Source organism: Alosa alosa, chromosome 11, assembly GCF_017589495.1.
Source record: "Alosa alosa isolate M-15738 ecotype Scorff River chromosome 11, AALO_Geno_1.1, whole genome shotgun sequence".
Taxonomy (NCBI): domain Eukaryota; kingdom Metazoa; phylum Chordata; class Actinopteri; order Clupeiformes; family Clupeidae; genus Alosa; species Alosa alosa.
This window is the reverse complement of record NC_063199.1, coordinates 9957936-9979849: the sequence shown is the minus strand read 5'-3', so window position 1 is coordinate 9979849 and position 21914 is coordinate 9957936. Positions and strand designations below refer to the sequence as shown.

The following is a 21914-nucleotide window of genomic DNA, read 5'->3' as shown; positions in this document are numbered from 1 at the left end:
GTGCATTTTGTTTCAGCCTAGGAGTTGTAGTTGGTAAGTCTGGAGTAAGTTCACCGCAATGTATATATCCAGACTTACAAGATGGGAAGCAAGCCACGCCGTATTGCCAGTGTGTTCATTAACAACTGTAAACAAAACTTACGGAAACCCAAAATCCATCACTGGTTATTGCCAGGCAGTCAAAACAACCCAAATGAGCATATCCTGCTGTCTCCATACAAGCCCTTAACAGGACCCAGGGACAAGAGCAACAGGGCCTGCCTGTTGAAGCAGCACACGACTCATTGTCTTGTGCAGAGAGATGGAGCTCACTAACACAATTTATTAGGAGACACCCATGATAGAGGCCCCCTTTCAGTCAGGACAACCAAACGCTGGAATTCCCCCCTTTTTTCCATGAGCCAAGAGCTTGTTTGCACGGCCCTTAAAGGCGTAGGCTCCGAATGGAACCAGTGACATGATTCTTATTACATTGTCTAAGAATGTCCCGTAGCCAATGAAACAGACCAATAGCAGCACCTCCCAAGCTAATGAAGTGATCATATGGTCCTCTTTACACAGATTTCCGTCACTGGATGACTGTTAGCTGCATGCTGATGCATTAAGTTAAGTTGTACATGAGTACAACAAGTCAACTTGTGCTTTTCTTGTGAATGCTCTTCAGTTTAGGTGCAGGGGTGTGTCTGTGTAACATGCTCCACATGCCTGACACAATATCCTGGTTACCTCACCGACACACACAAAAGACAGTAAATCACAACATCCATGAAAAGGCGTTTTAAACAGCTATTACCCATATACAAACACTTGGAGGCTTTTAGCAGGCTTTAACTTAAGAGTTGTTAGGGGGATGATACATGGGGGACATTTTAGAGCAATGTTGCTTGGCAACCACATAACCAGTTTCATGTGTTCTGATTGGATGATTATGATAATTTGCCTACTGATGATTAAAGTACTCAAGAAATGATGTCCAATAGCAATGGCAATGTGCCCAAACAACAACAACATTGCTCGGCAACACTGCTCAAAAACTTGCCTTGTGCATCACAAGCTTTCGTCCATAGAGAGGGGACACAGCAGAGTTTTTGCTTACACTGCAAACGTTTAGACTCTCTGTGGTAAGCTTCAAAACAGCTGTTTCCCTCTTTGACAGAGCCAGATGAAACAGCCTTTTGTTCTGCTGTGATCACAAGATCGCAAAAAAGCACACCTTCAACCCGGCCGTGCTATAATTAGCATGTCACGGTGCTTGCTATCAGTCAACATGTTTACAGCGCCAACTTCAAAATCACTCATAAATACCAACATGACATGCAATAACCAACATGACAAGCACAACTGGCCCTTGAAAGACATGTTTTCTCAGAGGACACCAACAAAAACAGTGCACAATTTCCTCCTCTTGGAGAAAATGAATGGGAGGAATCCCTGCCCATAGCAAATGCCACAATGGAAAGAATTCGCCACCTAAAGAGAGGCCCGTTAGCAGTGGGCTCGGCTTACCTTCTTCAGCCAAGTGAAGTGCTTGTAAATATCAATCTCGCCCTCCATGCTGAAGGCCCATCGCTGCCTGAGCCGTCCCCAGAGTGTGCAGCTTCCCTGGAGACTGGGGGGCAGAGAGGCCGCCTCTCAAACTCCTGCTCACTTACTTCCCTGTGGTTTTGATTCCCTGCTCATATGGCCTGCTCTTGTGCTCTCTCTCTCTCTGTCTCTCTCTGTTCCTCCCTCCCTCCTCTCTCTCTCTCTCTCTCTCTCTCTCTCTCTGTCTCTCACTCTTTTTCTCCTTGTGCTCCTGACGTGAAGAGGCAACTGTGCAAGCCCAGCCACTGAAATTGAGGCCAGGCCTGGATCAGCTTGTCCAACCAAACCCCCGCCGTCACCTTCTCCTCCTCCTCCTCCTCCTCCTGTTGCCCAAAACGCATCTGCTGCTCCCCCCCAGGCCACAGCACAAAGCTCTGCAACAGGCTCCCCTCACAAGTCAGACGCAACACAAAACCATGCCAGCCGTGTCCAGTCTGTTCTCTCTCTCTCTCTCTCTCTCTCTCTCTCTTTCTCTCTTTCCCTCCTTAGTCTGGTCTGGAGGAGTTGCTCTAATTACAGCAAGTTAAAGTCACAATGCAAGTCTGAACTGAAACAGTCATCCTCTTGTTGTGGAGGGACTCAAGGCCAACGGCTTTTGAAACAGCACACATGCACATCACACATGCTCACTCACGCTCTCTCCCTTTTGCTCTCTCTCTCTCTCTCCGCCTCCTCTTTTCCTGTCTTTCTCTCTCTCTTTGAAGTCCCTCTATTTGTCTCTCTCTCTCTCTCTTTCTCTCTCTATCTCTCTCTATCGGTATAGACACTCCTATCTGCTTTCACTCTGGCTAGAGACTCATTAGGTGAAGACCTCATTTCCTGCGGATAGGCCACTTCTTCGGCCCCTCTAACAGACTCCAAAGGGAGCGCCTCCTGGCCAGTCTCCTCCCTCTGTCTGTTCTGTGTAAAAGCTGGCCAGGCCCAGCACATAAACCCAGAGACTGGCCGTGGAGCTGTGTGTTTTACGGCCTCTGAGAAGACATCCGTGTGTGAAGTGAGAGGGCGAGATAAGCAGTGGGATGGTCAGGTACACCAGCAGCCACCCAAAACACTAAAACAGAAAAAAAAGCTTGGAGGATATTCCTGTCTCAACACCCCCGGAGAACACCACTCCTTTCTCACGTTCTCGGGCTTTGGGGCATTTCCTGTTTGGGTCACCCGGGATGGAGCACGGTGCACAGCGGCTGTGGGTGGAATTCTGTGGAGTCGGGACCACTCAAACCATCATGCATGTCCTTTTATGGACACAAGAGGAGGACACATTCCTCAACGACTTGTTGAGTCAGTCATAGAGACTAAACTACTAAAATGATGCAAAACAAGAGCAAGTGCAATGCAAATGATGCAAAGCAGAATTAACACACTTTGGATATAAATTAGAGTTGAGCCATCCGTCCCTGATGGAGTATTAGTGTGGAGCCTGGCCGTGGCTATAGTGGGACTTACTGTAAGGGCCCCTCTGATTCAGACATGCACCTGGCAGGCCTCTGATCCTAACAGCTGCTCCTAGACAAGTACCAGGAGACCTCCTTTAAACACACAAACACTTGCACACACACACACACACACACACACACGGCTCACACACTAGCACACACACCCACCCACCCACACACACACTCACTCGCACACGCTCGCGCTCACACACTAGCACACCCACCCACACACACACACACACACACACACACACACACAATATAGCTTTGAAAAGCACAGCCCACTGGGACACTGAAAGAGCCCCTTTGCTGCCTTGAAAACAGCCTTGCTAATCTGATCAGCCAAGCCAGCGATCTTATCTCAGCTCCACCACCTCCATCATTCACAGGGTCTGCCTGCAGTCCGCCAAATCACAAGACACAACTGCTGTTGGAAAATAAACACAAGGCAATGCTCTCAGCAAAACATGAGAGAGAGAGAGGGGTGAAGAGAGAGAAGAGGGGGGTGGTGTAGAGAGAGAAGGAGAGGGAGGGAGTGTGAGAGAGAGATGGGGGTTGATGCCAGGTTCCCTTTCCTCCTGGCCCCATCAGTGAGTTGGCTCCCATTTCCTATGGGTTGGGCGCAGCAATCTCTATGGATCAGTAATGCAAGAGAGCGTGCGTTTGATCTTGCACTGGGCTTCGTGTATGTGTGTGTGTGTGTGTGTGTGCGTGTGTGTGAGAGTGAGTGGGTGTGTGTGTGTGTGTGTGTGTGTGTGTGTGTGTGTGTGTGTGTGTGTGTGTGAGTGTGTGTGTGTGGAGGTGGGTGGGAAAAGGGGTTATTTCTGAGAGGGCAAGAGAGAAAGGGAGAGAGATAGACAAAACTACAGCGCACTGAGACCCCTGCTGTACACTGTGAGTGTCAGCTCTAAGAAATGGACAGTGACAGGACCCTCCCTCAAGTCACAGTCCATGGCTGCACCACGGTGAACAGGTTTGTTTACATCTATGGCCTATCCTTCCACTGGGTCTCACTGATAAACAAACTATCTAAAAGTAAACAAGCATGTTGAAGTGGAGTCATGTGCAGACATTTTAGGTTGAACGTAACTCAACTTCAAAATAAAAAAGAAAAATGAGCAAAGCCATGCCAATTACACAAGCCAAATCCAATTTTGTCTTTCTTTTCAAGTGAAATTAACAGCACAAAATCGGCATGAGGTAAACAAGCGCAACCTTCATCTGGAGAAAATAAATAAAAGAAAAAAATGAAGAAAAAATAAAGATTTATCTCCAGGTGTCACCTAAAGGCTAACTGGAGTTGAACTCGCAAAGCTGAAATCACGAAGCCAACAACCATGTGAGCTGAAACTTACCCTCGAGACCTGGCGCGGATCTCCACAGAGGTTGAGCAGAGACCAGAGAGAGGACAGAAGGAAGGACAGTGTGAAAGAGAGAGAGAAAGAGATGACTGGAGGGAAAGAAGGAGCAAATGAGAGAGGAGGAATGGAATAGAAGGAAAGATGTCAGTGCTTCGTAGCCAAAAGAGAAAGAGTGAAGAGAGAGAAATAGAGAGAAATATAGAGGGGGAGTAAGGCAGGAAATTCAGCTCAACCCTATCAGAGTCTCAGAGGAACACACTTAGTGCTGCTAAACAGTCGAGCCGGGGAGAGAGAGAGAGAGAGAGAGAGAGAGAGAGAGAGAGAGAGAGAGAGAGAGAGGATGGAGAGAGAGCCAAAAATAAGAGCGGCCATTGAACTAGCAGATCTGCATGCTCCACAAATAGTTGGATGTCTGCTGGAACTGGAAGAGGCCTGCACAGCTGGCTAATGGCTCTTCTGAGTTATGATATCCAGGCATACAGCAAACCAGCCAAAATGGTCTAATCTACAAGGCATTCTGGGGTTTAAAGACTGGGTTGAAAAATGAAGAATGAAGGGGTTGTTTTATCTACCTGTCAAGGACTAGCCAAAGTATTATAACATACAAGCCATAAAATGTATCAATATATCAAATACAGTAATACTGAAGCAAATTTGGTTATGTAATAAAATTATATGTCTGAGACAAGTGTCTGTGAGGAAGAGAGAGAGAGAGAGGGGGGAGGAGAGAAAGACATCCAGCCAAATAAACAGGCAGACAGAGCGGAGATGCGCTTTGCAACCTTGTGTCTTGTGTGCTGAGGTCACTCACCGAGCCTTTCTGTAGCCAGTCGATGAGGAGGTGTGCTGTGGCGCAGGGCAGCTGTGAGCGCAGCATCTCCCTCTCCCCGTCACAGGCCTGCAGCTCCAGGGCCAGCCTCAGGTCTTCAGCCAGCTGCAGCACCTGCAGGGGAGCCGAGCTGACTGGCGATCCCAGGTCATACAGGCCGTTACTCAGCTCTGCGACAGCCTTAGAGCCTAGGCATGCGGGGATGATTAGATTAGATTAGATTAGATGAACTTGATTGTCCCAGAAGGGAAGACGCAGAGATGGAGGTGAGAATCCATTGCCATTGTTCATCCCTAAAATCACCATGACAATCATCATCACCACCATCATCCTCTTCCCTCTCATCATCACCATTATCATCATCATCACCATCATCACCACCATCATCACCATCATCATCATCACCTAGGACTCCCAAGAGGAAGAGCTACTACTTACAGTATAAATTAGGTCATCCTGTGTAAAGAAATCAATGAATGAACAAACAAACAAACAAGAAAATGATCTTTAACAGAAGCATTTCCATTTGCATCAGTGTGATTAACATCAACACTTTATATAAATTCGAAAGTCAGTGGAACAACCCATGCACAACAACAGTCCCCTTCATGATGGTGGAAAAGACAACAATATTCTAATGTACAGTCCCACAAACTAAGGGAAGCACCCTTTGTCCACGTGTCGCTGACTACAAAATACAGCACTCTCGCAAATCTGCTCCAATAACTCCATCTGGCCCCTGAGGAGAGTTAGGGATTCAAGGACATCTGCAGGCAATTAACATGCCATCACGTGGCGTAGAATGCATATGATGACATGATTCCAATGGCCACGTCCAACATTAATACAAGCAAAGAGGAGACGGCCTGTCAGCCATCATCATGGTGATTAGGACCTCCATATGCTTTTGTTTCTGATTTAAGGTTAGTGATTATTGCTAGCATATTGTGCGAAATGTTTATTCACTCTAACTTTTGAACATAATGCTAATTGGTTTGAACCTCCAGTCTGGATAAAATGCAAGATAATATCAAACATATGGCCCATTTGGATACAAATGGATCATAACTTACAGTGCTATTGCCTTGAGGAAATGGAACTGGAACTAGATTAACAACGAATATTCAAATTCAGGCACAGCCAAATTCAACAATTTCAGCTAGTTTGTCAGATTGCAGTAACAGCCAGAGAGAGAGTAAAAGTGCAAGACAGAAATTGAACAGATGTATGGAATTCAAAGAGAAGGGAGAGACATAAATCTGATACACTAGTAACTGCAGATTAACTTGTGCTCTCAGACTGAGTCCCACAACAGAAGGAGCAACCCTGACATCACAAACTGTTCCATTTATTCTCTCTCTGCTATCTTCATACACAGCAGGTCATCCAGGGTCACCAAGCGGGTTACGGAATTTGGACAGGCTGACAGTATGGTGGGAAGCTGTACCTTCTCTCTGTGCTGCTGACAACCCCTACAGAAAGCCCCTGCTGTCGAAGGCCATAACTTCACCCGAGAGGCTGAACCGGTCAGCCTGATCACAAACTCGCCCTCAAACACCTGAGGTCTCATAGCTCCACGAGATCCACCGGTGCACGCACACACAACGATGAAGGCCTGTTCCATCGGACACAAGCGCCAGGCTGCTGGAGCTCTCAACACAATGTGTTGTGGCAGACGGCGATATGCGGGGGTTGGATGAGGACATACGGCTGGGGTGTTCACAGACACCCCGGTGCGGAGAGTACTTTGACAGGCCGAAGCTGAATCCCGGGGGATGACACTGATTTGTTGTGCCTTTTGTTCTGCCAGGAAGCTCTTCATTTCCTTCATACATGGTCCAAAAGCAGACCCCCCTCTGAGGCGAGTCACGTGAACACCTAAAAATCGAATCGGAGCCAATTCTGGCTGATGGTTTTTACAGGGTGAAAAATCAAGTGTTGTCCGTCATTTCATGTGATCTTTCGAAACACACATCATTTCATAGGGAAAAGTTCATGAGTCAGGTATGATTCACATAGGTGGGATTACAGTTACCAAATAAGGTTCCACTGCTAATCAGTAGGTGGCACACTTTCAAATTCCTGAGATGGTTGTAAGGAGTTTTGCATTTCAGTCAGTTGAGTCTGAAGAAAGCCCTGCATTCCTGTGGTCACCTTAAACATTCCCATCACTTTCTTTAAACACAAAAATACTTTCTTTTCAGCTCCATGTTCCATAAACTCTGCAGCTATATTTAAATATAAATAAACTGCACAACACGTTGTATACTGTAACTGGCCTATGCCATCGTGTGCCAGGCAACCAGAACAACCTACCCATAATGCTGCTCTGCCTTATGGTTTCATTTTAATGGTCTCAATGGCCAGTTTACCATAAATAATAGGTATTATGAGACACATAAGGATACATAAGCTTATGGAGATGTTAATGTCAGTTATTTTAGGTCAGCGAACAATTACAGTATATATGTGACCATATGCAGCTGCTATGTAGTGCTCTCTTGAAAAAGAAAAATCTTGTAAGGCAACATGCCCTACATATCAAACACATTTCATCTCTGGGATAACATACAGTTCTAGGGAGGATATTCCTTCTTATATGACTAGATGTCATGCTAACTTTAATAGCTATCATCCTTTTATGCATTATCCAGGATGGGTCATTTTTTTGCACTCTGGACATTGTTTACTCTGTGGTCACAGTGCACTGTATGTGGTCTGGGAACACTGCATTCACTTTCTTAGTACAATCTCTTATTCATCCAAGAAACAACATGACATCTTCATCTCCATCCCACAAGCCTTCATTTGTTGACTGCCTACAGTACAGTACATTAAACATGTATCCTCTATTAGGCAGCAGAGCAGATGAAGAACCCCTCACCCCCCTTTCAACCCCGACACAATCAGAGGATTCCTTCCCAATCTAGCAACCTACAAGGCAACGGAAATGCCTGTCCTATAGATCTTGCAAATGCAAATCTCTTCAACAAGGTCCACACATGTGGAAACCATTACAGGAAGCCACTATTTTTTATCTGTATCTGAACTGTATCGATCTGTTCACGTATAATCCTCCTGTGACCACATGCAGAATATTGTGAGAGACCTTTGCAGAATATTGTGAGAGAGTGTTTTTATTTAGTTATTATCTGTATTTTGTAACGTTTTTGTTTCATATTCTCATAATTTTTTTAGACATTATATTTAGTCATCTAACTAAAAATAAAATTAAGTATATTTAGTAGATGATTAAACTCATCATTTTGTAACTAATTTTAACTACTAAGTAAGAAATGAAGATGAAGTATAAGTTCTCACCTGCAATGATATCATCCATCTGCTCCAAGGCAGCCTCAAGCATATGGCTTGCGTCCGATGCCATAACGATACAATTCAACTGCATGCACAGCAAGACCACACTGTGTCCTGCAAAAATGAAAAGAAAACACACACAACAGAATAGAGTCAGGACAAGGAAAACAAACAAAATTGAGTTCTACCCTCATTATATTACTAAAATATAATTACAATGGACAACCACAAGGCTGTTCTGCATTTCTGCCCTGTGATTATAATAGGAAAACAATGTTCTTGGCAGCAACAGAGGGAGATTGCTTTGCATAGTGATTGGGCGCTTTGTGAGTCAGCTCTTGAGCGTCTTTCCAGCAGTTTCTTTAGTGGACAGCAAAGATCATGATGCTGTCACAAGTCAGGCAAACTTGTTAATATTACTGCTAAGCATTCATTATGTTGTCAAAAAAACAACAACATTCTAGACCAGTCATTATGTTGTTTCTGGAAGTTATCAAATATTCCTGTTCAGTCTATTAATCATTGCATTATTTGTTTATTATGAGATTGCTGTTGACTTGTTGCCTTTTTAACGGGCCACAGAATGCAAAGCAATAGCAAAAAAAGCCTTAAGGATGCAAAAGTGAAATCACAGAGTATATGGACATTGTGCAATCCTGTAAACATTCATTAAGGCACTGTAAATTAATTCATAAAAGATTCCCTAACAAGCAGGTTCCCTAACCTGCAAGCTACCCACAATACTTTAAGTGAATTGATTAAATCTCTTCAGACTATATGCATGCATGTGTATGTGTGATATTTTCTCTATTCATATCAATCTTATCCTTTATGTCAGTCTGATGAGCAGACACCCAGATGTAGTAGACTTAAGCCACTGCTTTATGAATGAGGCCATCCTCAGTGATGTGTCTGCAGTGGGACAGCACATTCCCCAAGTACAGTAGATGAAGCACTAGTAGGGAAGCCCCAGGCAGTTCAGTAGGCCTAGTTGGTATTTTCCCAAGGTTGACCTCCTATGAGAGGAGAAATGACATAGTGGAGCATAGAGCAGGGTTTCTCCAATCCACATTCTCTCTCCCTATACCTTGGTCTCTCTCCCTCCCTCTGTCTCTCTCTCCCTCCCTCTGTCTCTCTCTCTCTAGGCCATGAATGACAGAGGAGTCTGAGATTAATTAGGCCTCAGAGCTAGTGTTTCATTCCTTTGTCATCCTGCCTCGTGGCACACACGACCAACACATAAAAATAGAATGAGCTGTCTGTATCCCGTGTTACAGCGCGGCTGACCGGACCAGAGTTTGACAGGCCAAATGCTGCGATGGTAACAGGAGCATGCGTTCTCCCTGTTAAAATCTTATGTCATGACAAGAGGTCAAGCCTTGGTGCTAGGAAGAGAGATGGGGTGGAAATCACTGGACTGAAATGGGATGGTGTATCTGATATATTTGCTAGCTGTTTCATATTACATGACATCTTCGCCACCCCTACATTCATGATGAACAAAATAAATATAATTTATTTAGCCAGTAATAGCATGTCAGCTCTTATATTAGCTGTGGTGTCATATGATACAGTTTAAGTAACATTGACATAGTGCACATTGCAGTATTTCAGCTGGAGTGTGAATAGACATCGTGACCATTAACTCTTTCTGATGAGGACAGCACACAAGATGGGGTCTGGGACACAGAAGGCAACTGTACAGACAAGGCACTGAAAGGGTGTAGGGACCTCAATGCTCTTAATTATCCTGCCACATTTAGCTTGACACAGCCTAGCCTGACGCCTCCATTCATGGCCATTGAGAGTTGCTGTCTCTGACATGGATTCGAAGGCATCCTGGACAAAGGCTCCAGCCTTGTACTTAGTGTGATAATAGAGAGCAAATTAAGGCCTTCTACTGTGTGTCATCAGGACATTAACAGCCCTTGTCACAATCCATATACACACTGTTTTGTTTTATTAAGAACCAGGATGACTAATTCAGTGTGAGATCTTTTATTGCCCCTCTGCAACATACTAGAACAGGAAATGATGATGGTGACATAAAAACGTAGCACTCAAATGACTAATGCACAGTGTGGTTTATAAAACTCCACTATACCTTTCACCAAAATGTTACTATAGGTACCACATTTGGTATTTCTGGTGGGGTAGAACCGTAGAAGTGCCTTATTTACATTCATGTCTCATCCAAGGGTTGTACGACTGTCTTCCATGAGACTTGATAAGTTGCCACGTCAAAACCAACAAGGCTTCTGTTTCAATAGTGCTGCAGTCACACCCAGTAACAATACCCTGTATATCATAACAGTGGATGAGAGGCAGATATGCATATGTGCTTCCCACACTGAAGCCCAAACCACTGAAGCAACACAAAAGCACTTCAGTGTCCACTTTGACCACCCAGCTAATCGCATACTAAATACTTCAGGGAGTGCAAGGCACTAGGAGCTGACAGAAGAGAAAAAAACATGCCATTTGACCATCTCACTTAAATGATAATGACAAAAATATACATGTCAGTTCTTCCAAAAGGAGAGAGAGGGCAAAAAAAGTTGTCCACAGATAGTCATATTTCAAGCCAGCGAGGCACCCCCCATAGACGTCCAACACCTGCGAGCGCTGCTCCCAGGATAAGCCGCTGACATGTAGGGCCAAAATCCAGCGGACTGCGGCCAAAGTACATTTCCTTGCGAAAATCAACATTTCTGCTGAGTCCAGCTCTCAGGGTGCAGGAGACCGCAGCTTTGCAACAAACCAGAGTGACTGCCTGTACAGCAAATTGAACAAAAGACTTCTGAAAAGTGCCCTTCAAAGACCACATCAAAAGCCACGTGCCCACTCACTTGGCCATGAGGTTCCACCACACTGGTCAAACATCAGACCCGGGTCCATTTTTGTGGTAGACAGAAAGCAACTCAGACAATAAACTCAAATATTTAGTAAATTAGCATTAGCACAAGCACATTCCTTCTGCTACTGCCTATATCAGCAGTTTATGACCTGATTTAAATGTGGCATTCATTGCACTCATACGAATCTGTTTTAAAAGCTTGTCTACTAGCTCAAGGCAGCTTATTGCAACATCTCCTTCACACCAACATCTCAAAACACACAGTATCAGAGTAAAGCGCCTCAGTATCTGTTCCTCAAATGCTCTACCTACCTGTGAGCCTGTGTGTTTCCTCAGTCAGAGCTGCACATATTCTATTCAGTCGGCCCCTCCCACCCCCCACACACACACACCCACACACGCACATCCTCACTTCCTTGAGTGTGTCTCCCTGCTATCCCAGCTTCAGACAGTCGCGGGTCACCGAGAGCCTCCACCGCACCGCTACCTCTAAAATGATTAGCGACATTGTGGACGTCACATGCCGACCACTATTCTAAGCACATTAGCGAGAGAGCCAGCTCTCTGTGGATCCTGGTCCCTGCATATCATCAAACTCTGATAAGTCTCTGCGACAAGAGGGGTGATGGTGGTGTGTGTGTGCCTGTGTATATGTGTGTGTGTGGGGGGGTGGGGGAGTGGGCAGATATGGAAACAGAAATGGATACTCAGTGTGGCCCTTTAAAAGCCTCCATTCTTAAAACGGGGCCTCTTCTTTCCTACTGAGCACACACACACACACATACACACACGGGCAAACACACACATACACACACACACACAAACACAAAGAATAATCTGCTGCAGCGCTGGAGAATTTCCATTACTCGGCTCTTTTCACTGCATTCCAGATTATTTTACAAGCTTTCACTTTCCGCCGCAGATATTAATGTGGCACAATAGGTGAGGTGTATTAAAAGTAGACGAAAATAGTAAACCATGCAGTGGCAAGGCCTTCTCGTATAATGCCTTGGCAATGAAAAAAATGTAGTGCTCCTACTGTTGAATACATATGTGGTGAAGAATCTGTCTAAAGGAGAGAGAGAAAGACAGGGAGAGAGAGAGAGAGAGGCCTCACAATGAACTTAAACAAATGTATTCTATCCTTTCTATTTTAGAAATGTTCTCCAAATACCATTCTAGACCTTAAGACTGAGATGTTTTTTTCCAATTAAAACAACAGCTCACTACAATGAGGAGTATGTTCTCAGGGCAGACTGCACAGCGTGACAAGGCGAGAGACCTCCTACCCATAAAAGTGTATATGGACTCATGGCCGAAAGCTGCCATCTCGGGTTACGGCTATCAGCACGTTCTAATTCTTTAACAGAGAGCAGACAAGTCGAGCGATTGAGAAGAGCAAACAATAGACGGCTTTCTGCAGTGTAGGCACTGTCGCAACCTGTGATTTCAAAGACACGGTTCCGCAGTGCAAAAGGCAGCTTAGGCAAGTTCTAGGTCTTGATGCACCTGCATTGTACAACTGCATTCAACAAATCCCTGTAGTAGCAACAAACCTCCAAATACAACTATATCTGTATAATAAATGTCATTAAACACAGCATCATATATTAATTAACACAAAATAATCCATCTACAAAGGTTGACAATGTAATTTTATAAATATTACAGTGTATTGACATTCACAAAATGATCTTGTAGTTTTTGGAACAAATGTTTTTTTGTTTTTTTTAGTTAAATGTGTAGTACATCCAATATAACAAAGGACCAACAAAGGACATACACATAACAACTCCAGATGACAGGAATCTGGCTCCAGGGATCCTGTGCCTTCCTTGTTTCCAGGCACACAGCAGGAATCCTCATTTCAGTCAAGTGGACTTGACACACATTAGGGTGCAAGTATGCCGTTCTCCCTAATTTTCTCCAGGATGTTTGCACAAGCCGCAACGGGTCACTGGAGTGTGCCAGTGACCACTCCAGGCCCGTGAGAATACAAACCAGCGTAGCAGGAAAAGCTACTGAAACTCTAACCGAAACAAACAGAGGTGCTGGCATTTACCAGGACCTTGGCTTTCCCATCCTTTCTACCCTTTACACATACAGGGACACTTTCATTAAGGCATTCATTAACTACAGTGAGTAGACCGCCATGGATAATGGAGCACTGTGCAGGCTGTTGTTTCCCTTTACTACAGCGTTATTGATTAGTAGTCAGTTCAGAAGATCAGACCATGGGAAGCACCAGTGGCACATACTGTAGCTATGCTGTGAATCTGTCTCTGATAGTTTACCTGAGTTAGGAGCTGTCCAGACAGCGCGATAATCATTACAAAACAAATCAACACAGATATTAACTGACAACTTTGTCTGTTTTCACTGTGTGAATGTCCCACAGTTACTCAGAATCAAATTTGTTTTTCTTTGGAAAATATTTTGTGGGGCCTTCACCTCACTGGCGGGGCATCACTCTCCCTCCAAAATGTCAACCTCAGTCGAGCCTGACCTAATCGCTGTGGCAGTGGCTCTTACGAAGCCCTGATACTCAATGGCCTCAATCCCGCACAGCCAGCCATGACCAGGGCTCTATAAACACTAAAACACAAACATACAACAACATAGATACTACTCGGGGGTTTTGAACACCCAAACCAAGCCAAGCCAAGTTGTATTTATCACAAATATAAGAGGACGTCTATAGACAGAACATGTCCATTTTTTAGGATTTTATGTTTGGACATGGAACTAAAAGTGTTTAGATTGCAGTTGGAAAAGCATGTTGTGTGTAATTATGACCGCCCAAGGCAAGAAGCGGTGATCATATAGGTTTAATCAGATTTTTTTTTTTTTTTTTTTTTTTTTTTTTTTTTTTTTTAGCATGTCCAAATTTCCGTCAATGATTCCGGGACACTGAAAGACCGGGGTAGACAAAACTTGGTGGGCATGTAACCCCATATGGATAGCATGGAACCATCGTTTTCGTTTTGATCTAGCCCCAGCTGGACTGCACCCCGAAGGAGGTGGGGCAGACACAGTTTTCTGTGAATATCTCGAGAACCGTAAGGTTTAGGAGGACCATTATTTTTTGTATGTTGATCTCAAGGGGCCATGTCAACGCATTCCATAACCACTCATTTCATGTATAGCGCCACCTAGTTAAACACAAAAGTAAAAATGAGGTGGTGTAATTGAAGGTATCTGTGACCTAACATAGTCAAAACTGCACAAAATTGGAAGTGTAGGATCATTATGACACCCTCTGTATGCACGCCAAGTTTTGTGGAATTCCGTTCATGGGGGCCACACAATAAATTAATTTATGTTACTATACACCAACTGGCCTGTAGGTGGCCGGAGACAGTTTTCTGTGAATATCTCGAGAACCGTGGGGCCTAGGAGGTCCACCTTTTTTGTATGTTGGTCTTAAGGGGCATGTCAACCCATCCCATTACCACTTATTTCATGTATAGCGCCACCCTAGTTAAAAATTAAAAGCATAAAATTAGGTGTTTTCATCTCAATATCTCTGGCTGACAAGGTCAAAACTGCACAAAATTAAAAGTGTAGGATCATTATGACACCCTCTGAATGCATGCCAAGTTTTGTGTACTTTCGTTCATGGGGGGCCTTACAATAAAATAATTTATGTGTACATTTAGTGGCATTACACCAACAAGGATTCGGGACACTGAAAGACCCGGGGTACACAAAACTTGGTGAGCATGTACCCCCATATGGATAGCATGGAACCGTCATTTTTCGTTTTTCATCTGCAGCCCCCGCTGGACTGGACCCCGAAGGAGGGAGTAGGGCGAACACAGTTCTCTGTGAATCTTTTATGGTATGTTGGTCTCAAGGGCCCACATAAACCCTGGCTCATAATCACTCATTTGTGATTCCCCGGTAAAAAAATGAAAATCAGTAGGATTAAAAGAAAGCCAAAATAAATATTCATCATCATCATCATGGCTGCATTTTTCAGTATTGGCGAGAAGTAGTCGTTTGTCCACTAGATGGCGCATCGTTGCAGTGAGGCGTAATTTTGTTGGAAGTTAAAGGGGTTGGAAAAAACAATGGGCGCTTCATACAAGGACTGTAATTTACCGCGAGCGAACATCTAATAAGGATAGGGCGATGTTCACATGAAGTGTAATTCCCATTTCTTCTTGAAGCCGAAATAAATCTGAGGATGTTTATCGGACATGCTTGGTTTTACTGCAGATGCGTTAATCTTGTAATATCAATAAGGACCTAGGTAATGTTACGTTAGCGTTGGTTGAGTGATGGAGGCATTTGATTTATTGCATTTGTAGAAAACTATAAATGCGGTTATACCAAACAAATGTATAGCAGCACTGTTTGTATCTTTCGACTGTCATTTATTGCACGTGCTACAAAATCATTCTGTGCAATGGAAGATTTACCAACGTTACACGGTCTGATGCAGTTTTGCCTATACATGCGTGAGACTGAGGCGCCTGTTTATTTTGTTTTTAAGTGCGTGCAGGGTGTGAGAGGGGAATCGATGTGCTTTGATTACAGCTTGGTAGTTGTAGTCTGTGAAATTAAAAAGCGTGTGTGTGAAGTATCAAACAATGACACCTTCATTTCATTATGGCTGTTTTAGCAAAACACCTTAAGCTACTGTGTAGTAGGTCCCATTTAGAAGTGGCTACTTCATTTTGCTTTCATTGACTCATGGAGCTGCGTGAATGTTATTACAACTTTACCGCCACGATATGACAGTTTAAGTCCAGCTTGATACTGTAAGGCGTAAGCCATTGGTTTCAAAGGAGATTTTATTTGTGTAAGCCAGCATAGCCTATTGACAATTTATGTTGTCAATAGGCCTACCTTATAATCCTACCTGTAGCTTAGGGAAGCTAACAACTTTCTATTAGGATCTAGTTTGTTAGTTACCGTTTTGTCATAACTCCCTGATGCATTTTGCATTTAGAATAGCCAAGCGTGTATATCTCAATCGGAAAATTAAACAATATCGGGTGCCTATGGACTAGGCTGGGTGAACCCAGCCTGATCTGCCCCCTATTTATTTTTTGATTTCTTAAAAGATTGAGCTTGGTCTGATGAAAGCCAGACTAGCCATGGACCTCAGTTAAACAATGCAAGGGAACATGAATCAGCCTATATTTGCACTAACAATAGCGGACAAAAGCTCTTCAACGTTGGCCCGTTAAAATGTGTATGAACAGTCTAGCGGGCATTTCATCAAGGCCCATTTGGACATGTCAGTTATTTGCACCACTGGTTAGATGTAAAACAGCACTTCGTTTCAGACTAGGCTACTGTTACTTAATTTGTGCATTAACAATAGCGTTTCAGACTACTGTTACTTAATTTGTGCATTGACAATAAAGTATTACATGAACTAAAGATGACTAAAATCTTATGTAGAAGAAGAAACATTCACAAAAATCCATCCATCCAAAAATGACCTTTGTTTTTGATAGCTGTTGAAAACGGCATGGAACTGACAGAGATGTTTTTTGTTTATAAATACATAAAAATAAATAAATAAATAACATTATGCTGATACCTTTTGCTTTTCCCAAATACAATGTAGCCTACAGGTGTAAGTGACCTTTCATCAATCCAGTTGCAATGGATGAACTGTGATGAACTGCCCTACTTGTGATTGTTTAGAGATTTTAAAGGTTTTATGACAATTCTACATCTTCTTTGGCTATTCTACAATCTATTCACCTTTTCAGCACCAGTAGGGTACTTTCTGTGCAACCGCACACACACACTCAGGCATGCCAAACAAGAATACACAAAAGTTTCAAGAGTGGGGGATGGAGTAAAATATGGAGACAAATTGAAGTGTGATTTATTTTGGCGAGACGGATGTACAGGACTGCTTGGCCCGGTCATATTTTTTACCGCTATACGATTTTATCTAGTTATGTTTTACATACAGGTCATAAAGTCTATGTTTAAACATTTGGCTAGTGACTGAAGGTGCTTATTAGCATTTTTTGTTTTGTTTATTGTACAGACATGTTCAGGAAAAACATTTTTATGTGTGCATGTTTATATGAGCTACGCCTGCAGCATAACATCAGCAGGGAAGAAAGCAGAGTAAGCATTAGGTGGCAGACCAATAAAGCCAGCGTGTCAACACGGTTTAATATGGTAACATCAAAGGGAGGGACAGCCAGCCACATCAAATCACGCCCCAACTCTAGAACATTCTACTGCTCGGACACGTTCACGTTGTGGTTGACAGGATACTGCATATGTCTGCACTACCTGTCAAAGTACAGAACTTCTTTCCTCAAGAGTTTAAAATGAAAGAGGGTCCTGCATGGGAAGAGCAGGTGAAGTGTTCTGTGTGAGTGCAGGCCTTAGTAGCTCAGAGGCCATGAGTGGTCAAGCAGTACAAGCCCTCATTGTTGTGGTTCTGGCCAGAAAAATGGGAGTGATGGTGAAAGAGATGGAGCTGGTGGTACCGCTGCACTCTGAGCAGCATCGCTGGGCTGGCAGACCACATGAAAGCCAAGAGACAGCAGCAAGGCCTTTCCAAGAGACTGCCACCTGGCCGCGTCTCTGTACGGGGCTGGGGCAGAGACATGTTTTCATCGGCGTATCAAAATCGTAACCTACATACAAGGCAGCTCACCCGAGACGAGCTCAGCTCAAATGACAAAGGGATCACGTTACAGTCGCAGAATGCAATTTGTGCCTCATGACTTCGCCGGTGACATGACTTCAGATCACCTCACTGACAAGCCAGATGGAATCCACTGCCAAAACCTTCACACTGGTTTCCACCCACCAGAGCCAGCTTCTATACATGATACTGGGCAAACACTAAAAGGCATTCAGGTTACTTTCTGGATGTGTGTGTGTGTGAGCATGTTGATTACTGTACAGTATATTCATAGGCAGGTTGGTTCCATAGTTTGGTATTTCTGTCATGCGGAATTGGGATTGACTCAGTTGATGTCCAGTGCACTAGAGGAGCTCTGGCCCATGCCAATCAAAGTCTTGTCACTTGGGCCAGCGTGACTGGTAAGCCATGATGCCACAGATAGCAGAAAATGTCATTCTGCAGCAGGTAAGCCCACGTGTGTCACCCACTACTATGGAAATGCCAGGAGGTCAGTCAAGGAGCAGGAAGATCAGCATTTCCCTCTGTGGCTCCCATGGCTAGCAGGGGCTGACAACATCTCTGTTTTATCATAGTGCAGCTCTCATGCCATTGGTTTGCATAATGTGCCATTGGCCATTTTCACTTGATTCACTTGGCTAGCTGCACACTGTGGTTTCAGAGCTACGGGTGAAAGACACCATCCATTTTGTCTGTATTTACTTTCCAAATATTTGCATGTTATACTTTTGACAATGATTGGGCCTTGTGTGTCCACAGAACACAAATAGACCTCTACACAGGTCGTTTACTGTGTCATACTGTACTGTTTGGCTGCTTCCAATGTCTTGATAGCCATGCTTTTTTACACAGTTATCCATTAGAATAAACATATACAGTTTATGGTGCTAATTAGGTGCCAATTAGCAGTGCCTATAACATAGGTTATATGTTTTTTTATGTACAGTATAGTGATCATCTGGGGTAAGATCAGATTGTGGTCAGTGTTACTGGTTATGGTTAGGGTCAGGTTATTTGACAGGTATCCTAATTGCCAATAAATATTGAAAGAGTGGTCACTGATTATACATGTAGGCAAACTGTAAAGAAATTTACGTAACAAGCAAAAAGTTACTTTTTTCTTACTCCTGCATATTTCAATTTGTAAATCGTATGATATTGGCAACACCAGTCACCAGGTGAGGCAGAGTTAATTTTCACAGGGAGAAAGCATTGTGCTTCAAAACACTGTTAGCCATTTAAGATGAAAGTGCTCAACACCTCTAAATATTTTTGGATACAACCAGTCAATACAGCTGGTCTCTGTGCTTTTTCAGGTGTTCCAAAGCTCTGTCGAAGAATTTCATATGGACCCCCACCCCCACACACCCCCAACACACACACACACACACACACACACACATACACACTTTTACTCTGTGATACTTAATTACATATAAAGCTGAAATGTATTGCCCTGAGTTAGGCATTAAGAGTGAGTGCCAAAACAACATGTGCATTGCCCCTGCACAACTGGTCTATCAAGTTTTTCTCACCTTCATGGAAACCTGCCTGCCCAACGGAGAAGGCCCCAGGCAAGCCCTGAACAATGAACGGCTGAGCAAGCACCGTTCCTGTTGCCTATTTTCCCAGAGTGGTTTGCTTGTTTGTACGCACAGCCCACGCCCTTCATGCATCCAAGGGCCTGTACTCGATTAGCTCTGACAGGGGATGATCATCTTACTGAACCACATTAAAACAATGTTCACATCGTCCTTTCCATTTAGCTTCTAGCTGAGTGACCAGGAAAAAAACCCCATAAAGTTTCCTTTTTTAAAAAAAAAAATTGGCCTGAGAGTTGGGGAGATATGTAAATTCAAATGCTGATGTGGAGGATATCAGTTGTCGGAGCCTAGAATTTATGGCTTGGTATTTCAGAGGAAGTTCAGTGGATGAATAATGTGATTACATTTGTGAATGTGATACTAATAAAAATACAATTGCAATCAGACACTATAACGCCATGATGATGGTTGTGAGGACAAAATAAATGTCTCCACATGTCAGCAGGAGACAGGAGTAGGGTTAAGTTTTAATCCAACTTGGGTTGACATGGGCAAACAATCACAAGATCTGTTCATAACGTTGGCTCCACTCCTGGGCCGGGATGTCATCTCGAGCCATACAATTGCACACTGTTTCCCAGGAGTTCAGGCGAGCTGCAGCGAGAACAGAGCCACGCTGGGCACAAATAAAAGGCTTTATCCATTTGTGCGAGCACATGATCTTCAGAGTAAGAGCCTGACAGCCCCTTGCAGTCATTACCAAGTAAAATTTCCTCTGGTGCGCCATGGCGCCTATGTGTTGGTTCTATCCTACCTCTCCCTCTTCGCCTCACTGGGAAGAGCGGCAAGCCGATGGAAATGTAGCACATTCTCTTGAATGAATAGCAGAGAGAGATTCTATTCATATCTGTCGCAATTAATTCAAAATATGCAGTGCAAGGGAAGGTCTGAGAATGCATGCTCAGGTCACTATCTGGGGGGTGATTCTGTGAAAGCTCTCAGTCAAGCAACAGTTACTGGATGCAAGCAAAGTTGTAAATAATTTCAGGGATTAGGGATTGTGGTGGCCTTGTCAAGAATAAATCCAGCTCATCACATCTGAATGAGGATTATCTCCTGAATGAGAGGCAGTTATCTGTATGAGGTATTTGACAGGGTAATTAACCATGTGCTCGCTTCTCCACACACAACCACAAATACCCCTACACACACAGACACACACACACACACGCACGACACACACACACACACACAAAATTATTTCCCCATTAATGTCGAAAAATCTACTTTGATCATCTGGGGCATAATCCCTAAATCTGCCCGGCTCAGTTCATAATCCAAAATCACTTCACACCCCAAGCGAACACTCACAAGTAGCAGCATCAAGGACTTCATGCAGTAAGTATGGCATACGGTTCTTTTGTCTCACATGCTGAAGGTGTTCACAATTGACACAAAACTGTACAAATAACAGCTTTTATCAACAGTCCTCAAACAAGATCAGGTCCTTGTCTTGTGGGGAGTGGGAAGATTGCAGTAAGCAATTCCAAAACCAACTCGACACAGACAGATGATAGGAATATTAGGAGCATAGACGCAGGAGAAAATCGCAAGACATCCACTAATTATTCACCATGTGCTACTATGAGAGAGCACTGTGATGAAGCGTCATTGACAATTTTGAGTTTAGGCTACGGTCCCAGGGGACGGAAGCTGGAATTAAACCTCTAAAACTACACGCACACATCTGGTCACTCTGTTACTCCGTTAGCAAATTGTACACCGCCATCAACCTGAAATACTACAAGCACCAATGGTTATCAAATGGTGGTCCAAATTGTCAAAAGAGAAGAGTTTACAGACCTGTATGGCGGCTGATCCACTTGATCCACCTGTTTGCCACGCAAATCCAAAGCAAATCGGCAAAATGCAATTTGACAACAAACCGACAGAGTGACCTTTCTTTCCTGCTGTTCTCTGTGATATAACCAAAGCGCTGAGTAATGTTCAAGCCCACTGTACAGCACTTCCCTGGCCAGGCAGCAAGTCATTCGACTTTACTTAAGTCATCTCAATTGTAGAAGTTCGCTGTTAAAGAAAGAACAAAAATAAAACATCAGCATAATAGCAGACTACTTACTAGGGATAGATAGATAGTGCTGTTGATTGCAATACAGAAGTCTGGCGACTCACCTGAGCGCGAGAATAAAGTCAAAATAAATACCAATCCTACACGTTAGCCTCCATGCGTCGTATAAAGTCAATTCATTTAATCAATCAATTAATGTTGGTTTTACCAAATTGGCACTCGTTTTCATTTCGCGCGGAGCATCATCTCCCATGTGAAACTCTTG

General features: G+C 43.7%; 1 protein-coding gene across 1 annotated transcript in view; it reads right to left on the bottom strand.

Annotated features, from left to right (window-relative positions):
• The window catches only part of ppfibp2b (PPFIA binding protein 2b), a 50444-nt gene extending 28530 nt beyond the window's left edge, over nt 1-21914 (bottom strand). Inside the window, 4 exon segments of the mRNA XM_048256558.1 lie at nt 5193-5398; nt 8532-8639; nt 21424-21648; nt 21754-21914. Of these exon segments, the coding sequence (XP_048112515.1) occupies nt 5193-5398; nt 8532-8616 (291 nt within the window). The 5' untranslated portion in view covers nt 8617-8639; nt 21424-21648; nt 21754-21914.